At 36.1% G+C, this 21,411-nt stretch overlaps 1 protein-coding gene across 2 annotated transcripts; it reads right to left on the bottom strand.

The window, feature by feature from the left end:
• Window positions 1–350: 350 nt before the first annotated feature.
• On the bottom strand, window positions 351–21,235 carry LOC110440385 (sulfate anion transporter 1-like). Of its 2 annotated transcripts, none has more exons than XM_021483443.1 (16): window positions 20,783–21,235; window positions 16,309–16,419; window positions 14,055–14,317; window positions 12,416–12,580; window positions 9,967–10,122; window positions 9,325–9,407; window positions 8,683–8,830; window positions 7,892–8,005; window positions 7,466–7,543; window positions 6,601–6,696; window positions 5,745–5,851; window positions 4,804–4,870; window positions 4,130–4,309; window positions 3,231–3,377; window positions 1,542–1,596; window positions 351–1,022 (listed from the first exon to the last, which is right to left on the bottom strand). In XM_021483443.1, the coding sequence occupies exons 1-16, from the start codon at window positions 21,054–21,056 to the stop codon at window positions 907–909; spliced, it is 2,160 nt and encodes a 719-aa protein (XP_021339118.1). In that variant the 5' UTR covers window positions 21,057–21,235; the 3' UTR covers window positions 351–906. The 2 variants fall into 2 exon arrangements, with proteins under 2 accessions (XP_021339118.1, XP_021339120.1); XM_021483445.1 differs by having other exon boundaries at window positions 353–1,022; window positions 4,139–4,309.
• Window positions 21,236–21,411: the final 176 nt, after the last annotated feature.

Genomic DNA, 21,411 nt, shown 5'->3' with positions numbered 1-21,411 from the left:
GTTGCTGTTCATTGACCACATTTTATCATTCATTCGTCACGTGTTATCAGTCACAGTAACGTGGTACTGTTCCTTGACCATATTGTATCATTCATTTTTCACGTGTTATCAGTCACAGTAACGTGTTGCTGTTCATTGACCACATTTTATCATTCATCTGTCACGTGTTATCAGTCACAGTAACGTGTTAATGTTCATTTACCACATTTTATCATTCATTTGTCACGGGTTATCAGTCACAGTAACGTGTTACTGTTCATTGAACACATTTTATCATTCATTTGTCACGTGCTATCAGTCACAGTAACGTGTTACTGTTACTTGACCATATTGTATCAGTCATTTGTGACGTGTTATCAGTCACAGTAACGTGTTGCTGTTCATTGACCACATTTTATCATTCATTTGTGACGTGTTATCAGTCACAGTAACGTGTTACTTTTCATTGACCACATTTTATCATTCATTCGTCACGTGTTATCAGTCACAGTAACGTGTTACTGTTCATTGACCACATTTTATCATTCATTGGTCACGTGTAAGCAGTCGCTGGTAACGTGTTACCGTTCACTGACTACATTTTATCATTCATTGGTCATGAGTCATCGTTCATTGGTTACATGTTATTGTTCATTGGTCGCAAGTTATCAATCTCTGGTTACGTGCTACCGTTCATGTGTCACATGTTCTTATCCATTGGTCATGTGATACCATTAATTGGTCACGCGTTACTGTTCATTGGTCACATGTTATCATTCAATGGTCACATGATATCATTCATTGATCACGTGTTACCATTCACTGATCACCTGCTAACAGTCATTGGCCCCATATTATCATCCATTCGTTATGTGTAACCGTTCATTGGTCACATGCTAATGTTCATTGGTCAAAGTCCCTGGATTACTAATCCTGGAGGGATATCCCACGGCGACTTTCTATAGCTGATTCAATATCAACGTAAATAAAATCTTCTTTCTCGGACATGAAATCGGTCGATCGTAGAATGTCTAACACACCATCTACAAAACAATTAGTTTATCTAATGACATGATCTTACGTATTTGTGTATATATTATCTTGGCACCTTAAGGTAAGGAATCCAAGAGTGTTGTGTTATATCTCCAACAGGGTTATATTTCTTGCGTAAAACGTTTCAATTTGCAATGGCAATAGGATAAAAAAAAAAAACATTATTACACTTTTGTTCTTGAAAAATGATAATCCGTTACGGTAATAGGTCACATACTGGTGATAATTCAAATATGTATAATTGGAATAATTTCAAAATTTTCTAATCTTTAATCTCTTAGAACTGTTCAAGTTCTGTATAAGCTTGGTGATGGGACACATTATCTTGTTAATGAATGTTTATGATAACTAAAGTGAACATTCATACGCAAACACACAGCGGCAAGTGTAAATGCGTGTTGTTGACATATCGATCCTTTAATCCACTGACCCCTAAAGTCACATTTAGACTCTTCCAAAGCAAATAACTAGACAGTCTATTGTAAAGAGATGACTGAGTTAATACGTACCACTACATCCGGCCAGCATAATATCTACGTCAATTTCATTGTATTCATTGAAGACCTAAAAAAAAAAAGTGCAGTTAAGAAGCTGACAAAAATAGGAATGTGATTCGTTATATTTTTTCGTTTTTTGTTTTTGTTTTAAGGGACATCACGTGAAGAGCCATATTTTTTTAATAATTATATGTGTTGTATGCACTTCTACTTATGTTAACTTGTTATCCCCTTATTCATAGTCCGTTCCAAATGTCCAGTTTGACCACTTGAATTGTTCGGGAAAGCCCTGTCTAAAATAGCACCAATAACGTCACGTGAGAGTTTTTAAACGAGTCAGTAAACACAGGTGGTCTGACCGAGATGCAAAGTTTCCAAAGGGGCCCCAAATGAGGGGCCGTAAGGCAACTGCAACTTCTTACCGCGCTATGAAACTAAGGGATATGATTTCTAAGTTCAAGTTGAAACTTATTGAATCAGTAATTATTCATCATCAGACGTTTATTGCATACATGCCAATATTCAAAATTTAAATGAAAAAATATTTGTTGGCATTTCGGCATTATTTATAGACACCAGGAAAATATCTATTACCGGAATGTGACCGGTACAAATGGGTACGGGGCGAAACACCTTCCCTCAACCATGGGACAAATCTTTCTGTAAAAAGGAATATTCACGAGACGAATATCTCTTTTTAAATGTGTTCATAAAGTGTATTTATTCATTGACAAGTATGTAAAAGAGATATGCTTGTGTTTTTTTTATTACAACTCAATGTGTTTGGCTACTTTTATTGTTTATGGTTTTGTTTTATTTTGTTTCATAACAAGAGAATATTGAAGTGTCAACAAAACAGTCTTTCGAACTCCCAACCGAAAACCTAGGGTGAAATATGAACAAAGAAAAGGTATCAATTGAAACCCTTAAAAAGTACATGAATAATAAGACCAACTGGGCCCACTTGTATAAAATATCTCAACTCTTGAGATTTCCTCAAGTCTAAGATTTCCCATAGACAAAACATTACTTGAGATTTTCCTTAACTTTGAGATGTTTTATACAAGTGGGCCCAGGTGTTCAGAAAGTGTAAGCGTCTTCTGCTTCATTGACGACACCCGCAATAGACATCTTGGTCAAATCCAAGTAATGACACGTCCTCATAGTGGGAACCGGAGATAACATACTTAGAACGAGAACATCACGAAAAACTTCAAACTTGTCCATCTTGATAGACTCAAATAGAGGCCAAGTAATGATTTGCGATAAAATATATGTCGCCGAATCTTAAGTATTAATTCTCCTATACTATCATAACTTTGTATGATGCATCCATATTTTGCATGATCTGCTACTGAAGCAATGCATGTTTTAGCATAGGGTATTGCAGTCCTTAGACCACCGCATTATTTCATAATATAGACATTACTTAAATGTTCATTTTGAAATACAAGTTAGGCTTTATTAAGTTTCGTTTGGCTCCTATGGTCATTTCTTGAAATTCATGGAGTAGGCAATTCACAATCAGACCGATGACTTCACATAAGTGGTCACATACCCAAATGGTGTTACAGTGTCAGAACACGTATTGCAGTCTCTTCGAATGAAAAAAATGCGTATCAACAGAAGCTTGATATAAGTACAAGAAACAGTTAGTTCCCTTATAAGGACACATGCCATGAGGTTAAACATTCAACTGACCCGTCTCAATGTCTTCACACCGACAACATCCAGGAACGCAACCCCGCCCATGTCCAGCAGTATAGCCTCTCTACACTTCCGGTTTTCAGCTTGGTTGAGTAGCATGACGTCACCAGTTTCTGAATCAGGGATCCCATTTTCTGTAGACTGATAAATTGACAGAGATTAAAAGAAAACGTTAAGGAACAATAGTAACACAGTGTCAAAACACAATGATACCATGATGTAACTATACCATCGCAATACTTTTCTTGTCGGTTATTGATCGACTTATTTATGTTTGTACGCCAAGGTGAAAGCATTGGTCCTTTCTCTGTCTGATTTTGCTCAAACGTAATAGGAATGTATCCCAAGATGATGGCAATTGTCCATCTCTTTGTCAGACTTTTTATCAAACCCTATATGATTGTACACCAAACTGATGACAATGGTCCCTCCCTTTGACTGATTTTGTTCAGATCTATAAAGCTAACATTGATATACCCCAAGGTGATGAGGATAGTCCCTCCCTTTGACTGAGTTTGCTCAAAGCTAATATGGATATATACCAAGATGACAGCAATGGTCCCTTTGTTAGTCTGATTTTGATCAAACCTTATAGGATTGAACATCAAAGTGATGACAATGGTCCCTCACTTTGACTTTTTTTTCTCAGAACTATATAGCTAATATTGATGTACCCCTTTGTCTGATTTTGCTCAAACCTAATATTCATGTACCTCAAGTTGATTGCAATGGCCCCTCCTTTTGTCTCGTTTTGCTCATATTTATGTGTATTATGGCATTGCAAACTCTTTTAATTTCATTATATCATCAGCAAATACGGGACAGTTGGGAGGACATTGGTAGCCAATACTTTATTCTTTATTTCATCCGTAAATGCACAACAGTGTACCTACATTATTTACCTCTTTGGGGTTCTTCGCATTATTTTTCTTCTCTTGTAGTTTTCGTATTTTCTTCATCTGTTCCGGATCCATATTTGAAGCAGTCCGAACTGCTTTCACGAACACCTCTCCGTTGGCAAAATACAGTGGTGCTTGGAAACGCACTATTTTAACCGTTGGTTCTTCCTGTACCTGTTTAAAGCAAACAACAGTGATTGTTTCGATTACATTACTTTTCGGTTTTAAAAGTAGTCATTTTTCAATAAAACGTTATGAACTACCAATCAGTAAATATAATTTATAAAGACTAAATAATAACTCCAAGTACTCTTAAAGAAGATATGGTATTGTTGTGGGTGGAGCAATTGAACCCTTGGTAATCTTATGAAAGAATTCCGTTACGTTTTTAGAAAAAAAACTAATAACTCTATAACGTTTTACACTTGCATCGTTAGCATATATTGAATTATATCTCTGAATGCTTCGATCAATTGAGGACATGACACTATAATCCAGCAAAGTGGTCGGTGTCATGCAGGCAAATTTTAACAGGAATAAAAATGGTGCTTAGTAAGTCTTCGAGAGGTCAATGAGAGAATTTAATCCACTTCACAGCCATTGACAGCACGAATACGTACATAACTTGTTATAAATACAAACACACGGCTAATACATTCACTACATACCTCATTGTATTTCTGTGTCGATTTCAAGTATTGCCCATCAATAACCCCTGCTCGGTAAAATTCTGGCCTGTCAATGTCAACAAGCTTCATTCAATGGTTAAAAGATATACATACCACGTAATTATTACTTTTGTTTAGTCTCGAAAACAAAATGAGTAGAGTGGGGATGGAGATGGCTTAAAATACAGACTAGAATAACCTTATCATTCTAATGATTACATACCTTCAAAGTGTAATACATTTACTTTAATAAAATGCGTATTTCATTTGGGAAACAAACATTACTGACCTAGACCTATTAGCGAGAAGGTAAAGACGAATATTATACCACAGCGTCAAACAACAGAATAAACCAAGGAGACATCAAAACAAAAAGAAAGCAACAAGAACTTACAAAAAACAAAACAAAAAGGGAAGCAACAAGATCTCTGCATGGCAACGGCTACGAATTCCTACTCAATGTGACGCCTGTCATGATTGAAAATTTTGAAGATTATCAACTTATATACATGTATCATTGTGTATAAACATTTCCTGGAGTCACTAGTCACTTAGTCGGAGCTGAATTTCTAGTATGAACGAATTAATCAATAATGGACCAGCTTCTTTCTCTTCGCAATCTCAGAAATATGATTACATCTAAAATGGTTTGTAGAACCACGTAAAATATATATCAACGTAAAATTCGATTGTTGTTTTAAGTCGCAGTTACCTCTCTTTAGTTAACTTTGGAATAAAACTAGTATTTTAAGAAATGATCGAGCAAGTGCGCTATCCACTGCGTCGGGTGACGCAGTGGATAGCGCACTTGCTTCCACCAAGGCGGCTTGGGTTCGATTCCCTGATTAGACGTGAAAAGGTATGGGGTCACCCATATAACGCTCGGAAGTTTTAGAGATTAACAGTCACCCCCAATCACATGTGTAAATATCCTAGTCTACCTTTGAGTGCGGACGGCCACTGTGAGAATGGAAAAGACAATCCCAATGCCTATACCGATGTCAGCGTCGAGAATAACTGTGGCCAGGAACGTCACAATCCAGATCAGCTGAAATGGTAAAATGTGTGAAAAGGCATAAACTGTAAAAGGAAATTTAACACTACAGCTTTAACGAAAAAGCAAACTTAAATATGTCATACTGCTATTTTAACACTCTAGGGAAAATTGAATCTTTAAGGATGTATGAAAGACAACATCGATACCCAAGGAAACAAATAAGAAAAACATTATAAATCAGCATTAAAAATGTAAACAGGATGTTACGCTGTGTCATCGTTCTAATTAACGATTTTTGTCCCGAAAGCTTTATTTCGTTTTCGATGTTAGGAATAATCTCTGTAAAATTTATAGATACTTGTTTCCAGTTCCAGTTTATTATTTCTGTTCGTTAAAAAAAAATGTGTATTTTAACACTTCCGCCATATTACGTTTCATTTACCCAAGCTTTATCAATCAAAAGACTAGTTTCTATAGCCTGTACTATTTTTAAATTTGACAATTATAGAGTTGATGTATTTTGTTCGAAAAAGAAGAAAGTTCTGTAAAATACTTAGTCGTAGTATAACAAATTCCCAGGAAACAAAAATGTGTCATATAAAAATTAAAATTAAAATATCATATAAAAGCAATATATTTTCCCGTATTTGCAGCTGTAAGTGATAATATCTGTAAAGAAATTCGTTGTGAAATAGAACATGTATACTTAGCTATTTACAGTGAGGAACATACGTTACGTACGACATAATTAAATTAAATTACCCAGTTCACATTAAAATTGACAGCTCTGACGTACTTACGAAATCGTATTTTGACTTCCTCCACAGGGGTTTGAGCTCTAGGAACTGAAGAAACATGCTCCTCAAATTGACCAGGATAACACAGGACAATACGCACTGCAAAAATCAACAGTCCACAGGTTAAATATCTAAAGTTTCTATATGAATATTCACTCTAAAAATACTTATGGCAGATTTAATCGTTCACTTGGTTTGACATGTAAAAAAGTACCAGACTTTCTTGGCTAGATTATCGTGAATGCATGATTAAACTAGAACTTTCAGCTGTAGGCAAACTAATAAAACTCATACGCGTCTAATCCTGTTAAGACTACCTTTTGGTTGTGATAAACTAAATAATGCTTTTCACACTGACAGTTTAATTATATGCTTATGACGTTTACACACTGTACATGTCATTAAAATGTGTGCAGTACCTCGGGAGAAGTAGCGGTAGTGCGAACATAGTTTCATGTATATAGAGGCATAACTCTAACAAAAAGGGTCGGAATGAAAATTTACATTTTACTTGCATACTTATATTATATAGAAAGCTTCTTGGTAGTACGTTTTATATATATATAAAAAGGACGTAACTCCGATAAATATGTCCTGAACGATCAAAAAAGGAGTTACATAATTTACAGTTTCTCTGCATATTGACAGCCAAGATTTAAGCAGTATTTTCTGGAGGAGTAGCCATGCTAAGCCTGTATCTACGGCGAGGGATGAACTGAAACCACGAACAGGTATATACCAAATGTTATTGTGGCGAGTATAATAAAGCATTACTTTATAGAAACAATGCGAATAATCAATACAAATGTACACTGAATTGTTGTAGTCAGCATTCCTAAGAGCATGCATATATGTATCGGCTCATTACCTTTGGAAGAGAGTAGAACAGAGGTCCTATAGCCACAATGACGACCAGCACGACCAGACAACCGAACAGGGAGGCCACCTAGAGTGTATAACATAAACAAATATGGCCAATAGGCATATAGGATTTAATAAAAAAAACGAACAAATTGAAACTTATTAAATTTAAGTTTCTTATGTTTCGCATGTACTCTATTTTTCGCGAGGAAACTGATTCTCATTTCGTTATATTGGTAGGTCAGAGGAAACCATTCGCTTCGGGAAGAGTGCGGGACGCACAACTTCAGCAAGTACGTCGAACAACTATGTTTATTTTTTTTATTTATCAACTATTCGTTACGATTCTTTATTACACACTTTAATCTATGAAATACTCAGTATGGTACGAAAGGGTGTTTTTCCGAAGCACTTTAAGCAGGTGTTCACCTACCTGAGTGTGACCTCCGGCTCCCTCTTGAACCATGCTCCTCGCCACGGAGGCTGCGGGGATGTACCCAGAAAACACGGCGTTCAGCACACTGCCTGCCCCGTATGCTATCATTTCCTGTAGATATTATTACGTAGATACAGTCAATACAAGGCAAACAGGTGTTTTTTACGTTGAATTGGTTCATAGTCACGTGCGTATTAAAGCTCCAAATTATCTGTATCCTTACTTGAATATATTACAAATCTAATTGATTAAACAGAAAAAGTTACCAAATAATCCGTCACATTCTAGTTATCCCTTGACTTTTCCCTTTCACCTGGAATACCCATTTTTGTAAAAGAGCATAGTACTTCTGTATAAATGTTGTTACGCGTAGCTATAAAATACGGTAAAGATATCTCTTTATCATGAAAGAAATATATTCAACTGTATACTGTAAATTAAACTTTCATGGAAATAGGAACCAATGTGAGTTATTACCATCAAAAATGTATTAACCTGCTGTTTCTTAAATAATAATATCTGACCAATAAACTAAAATATTGATAGAACAAGACAATGTCTTGACCAATCAGAGTCGGAAAAGGTCAACTTCATCTTATATACGACAATTAATCGACATAAGTTCAAATGTATCAGCAGACTGAGAAATTGTGTACCAAACATACAGTTTAACAACACAAACTTGAATAATGGATCATATTATTTGACATATCTTATTTTTAACTTATGATATTGGTGGCGCGCATCGATACCTCTTTGTTATGTATGAAATAAAACAGGAAAATCACCTGGTTAGGGTTAATGCGGTAGTTGTTTTTGCGAGCTAGTATTTTCGCCATCGATACCGACTGTATAAATGCGACGACACCAATGATGACAGCATCCTTAAAACTCTCTCCAACCAACGTCACATCCGGTATTGCGGGGGCTGGTAACCTGTATACATATAAAAAAGCTTATAAATAGAACAAACGAAGAAAAGTCCTGTAAGCCGTGATTTTTTTTTTTAATAATGATATGATTCTAACGTGATGCCGTTTTTATCTTAACGTTTAAGACAAGGTTTGTATGAGTAATCTTTGATTGAATAAATCAACTTTTACTACCATACTCTGATTAATTATAAAACGATAACCTTTTCTGTCGTATATTGTGACAGCTTTTAACTAGTGGCGCATGTATTTGAAATCTAAATATTCTTCATTGTTCCAAACCAGAAAGCGTTTTAACTGTGAGTTATACTTTGCTACACTAAAAAAGCAATTGTTGTTTACATGTAACCGAAATATGCAGTCCTGCCCCGGAGTTTGCATTGTTGTTTTAACTGTGAATTCCGCTGTAGTGCCATAGAGAGTCCGTCATTGTTTTGCCGTTGCAGAGTAATACACAAAGCATCTACAAGTGACGGAAGAATCGATGAGTAAACGTACCCGGATGGAATATCCTCTAAAACATTGACGTCATAATTTGTCTGAAACTTCGCGACATGGGATATCGCCGTGGCTATGGACACCTGTGATAAATAAAAAAGAAAACATTGGTTTTATAAACGTGTTTCATGTGCGTTTTGAGCTCGGAAGAATGAAGACAATAGCAATGAAAACTTATCATAAAATTCGAAAAAAACGGTATTAGTATTTATCATTTTGGAGGTGAAGGGGATGTTGTATTACAGTACCTAAATTCCACGTCACTCTATCATGACATGATCCAGAAGCAAACCATATGTCAAGTATATACAGGAGTAAAATTAAATAAACCGAATACGTCTTTTTTTTCATGAAGCTTGAATTATATTTACAAAAACAAAAGCGCCAATTCATAGTTACATATTTCGACAGTAGTACGGAGATCCTTGATCAAGAGGTAGATATGGCGTTCCAAGATACAAATACAAAATTGCGTGATAAAGAATTTTCTTATTGACTGAGTAAATAGCTATTTCAGTCAACATGTCTGACTTATTTTCTTCTCTAAAATTGTTTAAAGAAAATATTATGCAAATAGAAAGTTATCCAATGAAGGGGAATTCTTGAATGTAGAAAAGAAGCGGAGGTGACGTCATAACATACGACGATGATCTCAATGGGTATGGGAATCTTCAGTCTGGCCTTGAAGCGAAGGTTGACGTGAATTTTGACGGCGTAGATGGCGAGGATGCAGATGATAGATGTGATGACCGGGGCCCAATTGATTGTAGCAATGTTTTTGAAAATGTCAATCCATGTCTGCAATAAAGATTAGATCATGTACGGTAAAGAAAATAGTTCGAACACTTATTACGATTTAATATTCATGACGACGAATATTCTTGCATGTCGTCAACTTTGCGACACTAAACTCTTCATTGTGATATTGCCTTTTAGATACTGAACAACATTACTCTACCCTTTAAGGCTATGAACATCGAATTGTAAACTCTCCCCCAATATGACATTAATAAGTTAATACCAGATTATATTCAGAAACTTGATTCTTGGATACTAAACCGAGATATCCGCATTTCCGGCGGTGCTGGAAAATTCTATCCGACCCACGGGTCTAGATCGCTTACATGCGCAGACTGGCGGGGGAATTAAAGTGACCTTTCGGGGTCACGCTATTGTTCGTGACGTCATTTTATGACATTTTCGGGTCAGTCAGGGTCATTGACGTCATTAACAATTGCCATCCGTGCTTCATATGCAAATATTTACATTCTGTATGCTTAGACCCATTGACAAAAAATTACATTCATAAATGTATAACACAGGTGTTCATAGAATCTCAGCACGTGGGAATTGATAGTAACCTGATCGCACTGCGTAGTAATACACTACAAAAACTACTCACTCGGTACGACCGACCTAGATGCTTAATTCTTACATCTTAAAATATTATTGAACTGTGCTTGGTGAAATATCCACGTATTCACGTGTCCTGTGCTACAAATAAACATTGAATATGGAACTACATTTTGTTGTGTTATTGTTGTTGACGGTTGCTAAGATCTCTCACGATAGTGTCACATTTCCCCGCGAAAAAACCCTGTTCTCGCCACTGCGTTGCACCCGTGTATAAGCAGGAAGAAACCCTGTTTATTTGTTTTATTCGTTGTTATATCGATCCACTGAAAGGATTCGTCAATATAAATATAAGGAATGATATTTATTTTTTCAACATTTATGAGGCCATAACAACAATGGGTTTTTGGACATATTTTACATGAATCGCTAACGCGATTCATTCAATATGTCCATAAACCCATTGTTGTTATGACCTCATAAATGTTGAAAAAATAAAAATCATTCCTTAAATGAGAAATGCGCGGACAGTTTACAACTTTATTAGAAGAGCAGCTGTATTTACGGGTTTCAGGTAACAAGCAAGAAATAGAATCCATCCCTGATGTGAGGTAAGGATAAGATAATTCAAACCCTGTGGATAAATTATTGCGCAAAAGTCCCTCGGCAAAGCCTCGGATCTCCTGCTCAATATGATATCCCTTGGGTTTGAATTACCTTATCCATACCTCACATTAGGGATGGATTCTATTAATATTATATAGCAACATTATTGTTATCGTCTTATCATTTCATTATGACTTTGCCCGTCTGCAGAATTGGGAATTTGCTTTGGTGTCCTCTATTTGGGGACACAAAAGCGACCAAACCGAAACTAAACTTTGCCCGTATGACCTTAAATACCCAACTATACCATTCCCTTTTATGACTATGGCTACTTCACAGTGATATTACCAATATGACATTGAACACTCCAATACAAGCATTACATTTTATGACCTTTAACGCTTCACCATGACCTTATATTTATGACCTATACATTCCATTATTTAAGGAATGATTTTTATTTTTTCAACATTTATGAGGTCATAACAACAATGGGTTTATGGACATATTGAATGAATCGCGTTAGCGATTCATGTAAAATATGTCCAAAAACCCATTGTTGTTATGACCTCATAAATGTTGAAAAAATAAATATCATTCCTTATATTTACATTGACGAATCCTTTCAGTGGATCGATATAACAACGAATAAAACAAATAAACAGGGTTTGTTCCTGCTTATACACGGGTGCAACGCAGTGGCGAGAACAGTGTTTTTTCGCGGGGAAATGTGACACTATCGTGAGAGATCTTAGCAACCGTCAACAACAATAACACAACAAAATGTAGTTCCATATTCAATGTTTATTTGTAGCACAGGACACGTGAATACGTGGATATTTCACAAAGCACAGTTCAATAATATTTTAAGATGTAAGAATTAAGCATCTAGGTCGGTCGTTCCGAGTGAGTAGTTTTTGTAGTGTATTACTACGCAGTGTGATCAGGTTACTATCAGTTCCCACGTGCTGAGATTCTATGAACACCTGTGTTATGCATTTATGAATGTAATTTTTGTCAATGGGTCTAAGCATACAGAATGTAAATATTACGTCATATTTCTGACACTGAAATCTCAAACACTCTTCCATGACCTTACCTGCACGAATTTCACATTCCTCCATGACCTTACCTTTATGACCTTGAACACGCCATTGTGCCGACCAATTTTGATCCCGAGGATGTGCTTGGCCTGACTAGTGGTCACGTGGATGGCCACAGCGGAAGTGAAGCCACACACCATCGGTTCTGACATGTACGTGGCCACCAAGCCCATATTGATCTTCCCTAGGAAAATCTACAGGATAATAAACACGTAAGTGAATCATTGGTTTTATAATTAGTTCGTGCTTATAATTGGTTCACTATGATTATTAATGCAATCTAATAACTGTTTCAGTCTAATAATTGGTGCAAGCTAATAATTGGTTAACTTTAATAGTTGGGTTCACTCTAATCTTGTAATAATTGGTTCACTCCAATGGTTGGTTCGTTCTGATAATTGGTGTAACAAGTAATTGGTTCGCTCTAGTTATTGGTTCACTCTAGTTATTGGTTCACTCTAATAATTGGTTCACTCTAGTAATTGGTTCTAGTAATTGGTTTACTCTAGCAATTGGTTCACTCAAATAATTGGTTCACTCTAGTTATTGGTTCATTCTAATAATTGGTTCACTCTAGTAATTGGTTCTAGTAATTGGTTTACTCTAGCAATTGGTTCACTCAAATAATTGGTTCACTCTTGTAATTGGTTCACTCTTGTAATTGGTTCTAGTAATTGGTTCACTCTAGCAATTGGTTCACTCAAATAATTGGTTCACTCTAATTAATTTGGTTCACTAGCAATTGGTTCACTCAAATAATTGGTTCACTCTAATAATTGGTTCACTCTAGTAATTGGTTCAATTTTATCAATGGTTCACTAAAATAATTGCTTCACTCTAGTAATTGGTTTACTCTGATACAATAATTGGTGCAATCTGATAATTGGTTCATTCCAATAATTGGTTCACCCAAGTTATTGATACAATCTAATAATCAGTACAATGTAATTAAAGATACAGCTAAATAATTCGAAGCAATGTTCTTGTTGTTATACACGCTGTATTTTATCAAAATTCGTCACTAGCCAAAATTGTAGGATGGTAACATAGTTCACGCATTTAATGAAAATTCAAAGTCCAAAACAACTACATTTTAGGAATTTGAGAAATTTGACTTATTCAGTACATGTAACCATTGTTAACGATCGAAATATTGTAAAAAATATATATCTTTTTCCCAGAGTCAATAAATTGTTTGGAATTATGCAACTGTAAATAAACATTGGTATATTATAACATATGTTTGGAGGTACTAACACCTGTTTTCCCTTGTCGTGGAGATATTGTTATATTTAATAAAAATAAACATAAACATAAAAACATGGAAGATATATATAATATAAATGACAATTAAAACATCTTACATTTCTTAATTGGGATTTGGTTAACAATGAGTATGATGTGATTGTCACTATGACGTCATAACTTCAACATATTTTAATTGAATGAATATGCTTCGCATGATGATTTAGTTTTTCAATACGGAAAGGGACGGGTATTGTTATTTCTACACAATGACAGTTGTTTCAAGGTTAATGTAAGTGATGAAAGTTACTATCTAATAACATGCCTATATAATGCGCAAACGCTAGTAAACAACGAAGCACAAGCTCGCTTCGTAAATCAGGTCTGTTCGCCATTAAAATATAACCCCAGTTGAAATATTACCATGACAAACCCGGATACGAATGACAGAGCTGCTGTTATTCGTATCTTCTGTAAGTCGTGTTCCGTGAATGCTGACGTCATTGTGGCGATTTGTGTGGCGGCTGTGGTTGTGTTTGTGACGTCAGTATAATTAGGCGTTGCCGTCACGTTGAAGCCGACGACGGGGAAGGGGCTGGTCGTTCCGGAGGGGACCGTTGATGTTCCGTCCCCGAGTCTTGTGTCAAGGACGGAGGCTATCATCAAACTCACTATGGCGATCGTACCTGTAATAGAATAAGAAATAACTCTGATTTATAACATACATTGCCATTTAAAATCAATCCTTGCCACATTGGAACTAGTCATATCGTAAAATATCCCCGGAGCTCTAGCTATAAATGAATAAAGCGCAGTGTGCCAAATAAATAATAAATGAATGAAATTGATAAATAAGGATAAATAAGATAAATAAATAAAATGAATAAATAAATCAATAATAAAAATAGTAACAAGTGAATAAATAAAAACCAAATTAAAATAAATAAAATAAATAAATAAATAAATGAGATAAATAGATAAAAGGAATGAATAAATGAATGAATGAATAAATACGATAGCGTGACGTTATGTAAATACTCTTATGAATATCTACGAAATAACAAATAAGATATTCTGAGAGTACAAGCCAACGCAACCTGTTTAACAAAAAACCAAGAAATATCAAATGTTTATTAAGTCGATTTAGCTAGCCACACAAAGTAAACATTTACTTGCCCATTATGTCCAAGTTGTTTCAATGTCTGTCATGATTAAATACAGAGTCTAAGATATCATTTTGCTGGATTTGACAGGAGAGGTGATGAAGGACGCTACATGTGATGCAACGAATGCTAAAGTTACAAGAACACCATGATCTAGGCATACGACTTATAACAACATGCCCTGGTTATTGAAAACGAAAACTTCACGATTCTATACAGAAATTCGATGGGTATCTTTAGCCTGGGATTTCGTTGATGCCGTTTTGCATGTGGATACCTCAAGATGCCCTGTTGTGGTATAGTTGTGAAAAAAGCGACATAAGAACTTGTTTGTTAGTTGCATCTGAATATCAAACTAGCCCAATAATGGGCCTCCCAATATTGAATAAGTAACCAACTTCACGCGGGCCATGATCTATACCATATTGCTTTGGTGTCTTATTGGATCCAATTTGCCCTGTGTATACAAACCTTGTGGCATGCTGTTTTTATTTAATATATTCAATTTAAATAAAGACCGCTGTCTTCTAAATGATAGATTAAATTTCATAAATAATTTTTGTCAGAGCATGACTGTGTAAAAGCCAAATTTCATCGGAAACTGTGCCATTACCGGGCCTGTGAAAAAATATAGTTATTACCTATAGGACTAAAACTGCTGTTTACCTGAGTAATTAAAAGTACTGTTAATCGACACAAACTAGTACAGCTATACCCAGAGATAGATGATACCGTCACATTTTTGTTGAAAACATCACTATTATCCTAGGCAAAGAAATTCTACATACACCCAAGCCTTATAATGTATGTCAAAACACCCCCCAGCAAAGCCTGCTTCAGGAAACGCCCTTATTCTACAGTTGTTCAAATGACTTGATTTCCAACATGGCTAAAAACTGGCTCACTGTCCCATGGTTTCCTTGCTCGTTTTGTTTTACCATTAATTGGTAAATTGTTTCATTAAAGGTGACCGTATATATCCGACAATAAGCCTAAACCCAGTAATACATATGTAAGTCCACCTATGTCAGTTTTCACTGTCTTGCAATAAGCCTGAGTCAGCGTTAAATAGTTGGACAATTTGCGCTTATTGCAGAATAAAAACGGTATGCAAATAAGCGACTCCTCTGGTGTTAAAATATAATTATTACCATTTTAACAATTGGGTCAAATATTGTGAATACTTCAGATAATTTAGATCTGTGGCTTGCTCACTAGATGACATTTTACATTCCATGTTTGTTTAATATATTTGTTGATACATTTAAATGTCAAAACCTAAAATACATGCCTGTAGTTTTTTTGGTGATCTATATTTTACACACATGTCACAAATGTCATATATGTTGCAGTCCTGTTTAGAAGTGCAACATGTAGCATTGCATTTTATTAGTAATATTTCACATATATCAATTATTTATGACGTTGGCGATTTATTTGAGTTAATAACGGCGTTTTTGAAGATGACGTGCAAATTATAAACAAGGCGTTGATGAAGTCTCGTAGATACAAACCCATTGAAGCGTGACGTGAGGTTCCAAGGAAGAAATAGATGAGTGGACCGAAAAATGACGTATACAATCCAACGATAGGGGGCAGCGATCCCAGCAGGGCGTACGCCATCCCTGTAAAAGACAAGTTCCTTGTAAAATGCAATGTTTGAAAACTGTTTTTATGATCCTTTCACTATATTGCACTCCAACTATAATTCCCTACCAAATACAGATAACCTTCATATCAGCTATGAATGCCATTCCACAACTTCATGATTGATACGTCGGATAGCACTGATCCTTTTGTAATAGTGGCTGTTCTATTCATTTAACAAATATATACATGATTCATGCATTTGAAGGAAACACATTATTTTGCTAACTAATTCGATTTTCCATAAGATTGATTTTTTTTTTTAATATTGTTAGATATGAGTATTAGACACCTAATTGTGTCGATGGGCTGTTAGGTCTATCGTGTGGTTCTGTATGATATTATTGTGTTTATGGGCCATATTTGACCTAATTTTGCCGATGGTCTGTTAAGACCTCTGTTAGGTTCTATATGGCCTTATTGTGGTGATGGACCGTTAAGACTACATTGTAGTCCTGTATAATATTATCGTTTTGATGGGTTGTTCACACTTCTGTGTGGTCCTGTTAAATGGTATCGTTTTGATGGGTTGTTCACACATGTGTGGTGCTGTTAAATGGTATCGTTTTGATGGGTTGTTCACACATGTGTGGTGCTGTTAAATGGTATCGTTTTGATGGGTTGTTCACACTTCTGTGTGGTCCTGTATAATGGTATCGTGCCGATGGGCTGTTAGAACTTCTGTTGGGTCCTGTATGATCTTAATGTGCTAATGGGCTGTAAGCACTATTGTGTTGCCATGAAAAACTAAGACTACCGTTTGGCCATTTTTACCTTATTGTGCCGATGGGCTGTTAAGACTTCAGTTGGTTTATATATGTGATGGGCTGTTAAAACTACAGTGTGATCATGTATGACAGTATCGCGTTAATGGGCTGTTTACATTTCTGCGTGGTTCTGTATAATTGTATTGTGCCGATGGACTGTTAAAACTCCTATATGGTCTTATTTTGTAGATGGCCCGTAAGACTACCGTGTGGTCCTGTATGACATTATTGTGTTTATGGGCTGTAAGCACTTTATTGTGTTGCCATGTTGTTATGTATGACAGTATTGTCTTGATAGGCCGTTAAGACTACCTTTTGGCCATGTTTGACCTGATTGTGTTGAAGGGCTGTTAGGCTACTGACTGTTTTTGCACGACTTTATTCTGTTGATTGACCGTTAACTACGATGTCCGATAAGAGCCAGACAAAACGATATGAAAATTCAAATCTTTTTGTCGTCCATCGTAGTTAAGACTTCCCGTGTTACACTTTAATGACCTTTTTGTGTTGATGGACTGTTCAGACTACATTGTGACCATATATGACCTTATTGTGTTGATGGACTGTTCAGACTACATTGTGACCATATATGACCGTATTACTTAAAACAGCAAAAAAATAAACAAAGATGGTTCCGCACCATAAAATGTGGCGTTATGGATACAAAATATGAATAAAAAATGCATAGCTATGCCATGTCTTACATCGTTCGCAGCTTTCAAAGTAAATACATTATGTACTCCAGTGACTTGGTGTAATTTTGTTAAACGCCCTATTAAAAGCTTAGGTCATTTAAGGACGTGCCTCCATGTGCGTAGTGTATGTGTGCTTGCGTGTGTGTATGCAGGAGACAGGGTATGTTGGTGTGCTTGCCTCCTTGTGCGGATGCCGACTGTATAGTGCTATCTCACTGAAATACCATGCCAAAGGCACCAAGCACATCAGTCCGCCCGGTCACATTATACTGATAACGATTGAACCAGTTGTTGCCATTCCCCTTCATGCTGAACGTTAAGCAGGGAATAACAACTACTGTACCTAGGTATCACACGTGGTCCAGGGAACACCTCCCTCCAGAGTACTTGATTTCGTCTCCGGCTTTCTAACTAGCTTTTGGTTCAGATTTTGGTTTTTATGTAAAGACGCTATGGTATGTTTTACACTAGTAAGATCATGTAACGTGGATAATAAAGTCAACTCCCGGAGGACATAGACAACACATTTACATAAGCAGATATGCGATTTATTTCAGTCAGTGATATGTTTAGATAATACAAGTACTTATGGTTAAAGCTTCAGGGGTGTATTTGAAATCGTATATTTCATGAGCAGCAGGTATAAATGAATACACCATCTCATTAGCCTACCTTCGTGCAAATAGTAGAGCGGCTGGCTCGAAAGTTCAAGCTCAAGCTCCTTAGTTTCAGTTTCTTCAGATATTTACAGTTTCTACAAACTTTACATTTAAGGCAATATAACATGGAAAGTGTAACAATTAGGTTAATTGGTTTCTTCTTACACATTACATCTCCAGCACACACGCAGGCATACACACATAGGGAGATATCAGCCAGGTGGCATAGGGCTAGTAGTTAGCGCCTGACATGGCAACTCCTGCGAATTCCTCAAAATTGTATTGATTAATGTATATGCTAATTGTTTTAATTGTGTATTTGCCTATGTTACATGTAGCTAGATGGGGCGCTATATCAAATGTTGTATATTATTATTATTATTATTATTATTACATTTGCCGCCTGTATATATTTGCCCAAATTGACTTTTCTTTCGTTTTATTTACACTAAATCATTCTATCAATATTTAGCTTTTTTATATAGTAACTTTTCAAAAAATTAACATGCAAATCAGGACAACATGGACATTTCAACATAAAATGAAACTCATCTTCAACATTATTTAAATTGCATACAGTAAATACTGTAAGACTACGTTCAATATTTTGATATCTACCTTTTTCTTCATGCAAATAATGAGCAAATACTTTTTTTTATAATTTCCTCCAAATATTCTTTTGTTAATAGTTTTCTTAAGACATGCACACTACTCTCAGACTCTTTCCTGTTGCAAATTGAGTCCCTCCCTTTGGTGCCATGGAGTTAAACATGGATTGTAGCGATGTTTGGAAGTGAACACATTTTAAAAAGGGAAGGAGAAGTGTGGCATGTTTGTATTGTACATATGATCACGGTTGCATTCTAGCTTCGTGCAAGAGGTAGTTTATATTTAGATTAGTTGTTAGAGCGTCGGACTGGGAAGCTTGGGTCGCTGTTTTTTATCATGACATCGATTCTGAAGCATATGATGAAATCAAAATGTATCCTGTTATCTTGTTAGACATGACTAACATTTCATTTAGTCATCTAGTTGAATTAGGTATTTTTATACATGCTCATAAACATATATCCATGTACGTACTGTTCTTATAAAACATATAGACATGGACATTCAACGGATTAACCTCCTTAACGGTTTCAGACGTATCTGGAAAAACAAAATTTATCAAAATTAAACTTGAAAAGGTTTATAAGGTTTTTTTCTGGTATGAGAAAACCCATATCAAACGAGTAGGCGAACATTTCAGCACTTTTCATTAACCCCGAAGGGGAACTCAACGCCCACTTCCGGTTCGGAGAACTACATTTTTTTGTATATTGTAAGCATTCTTTTTTTAAACTTTAGATTAACACTACCCTACATCCATAATGAAAAAGGGTGCTTTTTAGTCAAGAGGATGAATAAATGAATACATATTAACTTTATTTATTTTACAACAAATGTTTTAGCATGTCATTACGTCAAACAATTGTGAAGGAACTTTAAAAGTCTAGACTTCTCGTTTGTATTACCGGGTTCATGGTTCATTTTCACGACCGACAGCGGCTAAGGCGCAGTGCACACGTGTAACGGGTTGCTAGGGAGTAAATATCGCATTTTTAGCAGTGTCCTACATAACCACCGCTATCTTAAAGCGTGGCTACAAAATTTAAAAAATATGTATTGATAAGGGAATACTTTTCAGGGGAGTTTTATGATTAATTATGATCGAAGTCACAAGTTTATCATAAATAAATTGATGCATCAAATTCATCAAATAAAAAATCAAGAAGATCGTTGACATTATAAGTGTTATCTATATGACTGTACATGTATATATATATGAATTGCATGTCTATGCATAGAAGTGCATGTCATTCGACATCGTAAACTTTTAAACATGTATAACCTCTACAAAACATGAGCTGTTGGAGGGCGATGCGTTCTCCGGCAGCACTTACACGCACGGTGCCTATATAAGTGTTGACCTGCTTTTACTGGTGGGAGGGTCAAGTGGGGGGAGGGAACTGTAATCATTGTTTACTCACATAGAGGCCGTTACATTTGATTCAAATGTCTTAAAAACTGCCGTCTGTTTACTTCTAACAACGCCTTTTATTGTGCTACGCCCTTCGCATTGCACTTTCACAAAGCAGATATTGTTTAAGCATTTATGTCACACGTTTATTGAGAGCCGAGCTGCATGGAGGTTGGGGCGGGGGGATTTGGCATACATACCCTGGGGAATCTGCATAATACCAACAGTAAGTCCAGAAATAACATCATTGGCCAAGTTTTCTTTGAGATTGTATTTCCTAATCAATCTTATGAAGGGAAAATTGGCATACACTGTTTTTATCAACCTTCTCTTGGAGAAATAGTCCTTGCACCCTGTAGATATTCGCTGTGGAAGTGATTTAGCTGGTTCGGGTGGCTTCTTGAACTTCGTATCGAACGCGGCCACCCTCAGAAACGTTCTCCGGGGTTTCGTGTTAGAATCTGTCATTTCCATTTTAGATATGTGTCCTTTTGGGAAACACACACGTTCTCTCAGAGTCGTTAGAGCTGCTCAACCGCTGTAGTAATTTAACTGTAGTAATGTGGCCCACATTTAAACTGGCCTCCACGCAGATGTCGCTACATATACATGCATATGTGTTACTGTGTGATAAAGACTCGTGGCTATGGACGCGTGTGTTACGAGCCTTAATGAACTTTGACTCCCATGGGAGTAACATTTGGGGGTGTTAGATTTTATACACAGGATGGGGGTGTAAGGCCTTGCTGCTGCTGATAAAACCCACACCTGTTACATTGTATGTAGGACTAGCCTTTGGTCATAGCTGTTGTGGTCAGCCTGCTGTCTA

This window comes from Mizuhopecten yessoensis, unplaced genomic scaffold, assembly GCF_002113885.1.
Source record: "Mizuhopecten yessoensis strain PY_sf001 unplaced genomic scaffold, ASM211388v2 scaffold11179, whole genome shotgun sequence".
NCBI classification, from domain to species: Eukaryota; Metazoa; Mollusca; class Bivalvia; order Pectinida; family Pectinidae; genus Mizuhopecten; species Mizuhopecten yessoensis.
Note: the sequence above shows the minus strand (reverse complement) of the source record. Positions and strands in the feature narration are given on the sequence as shown.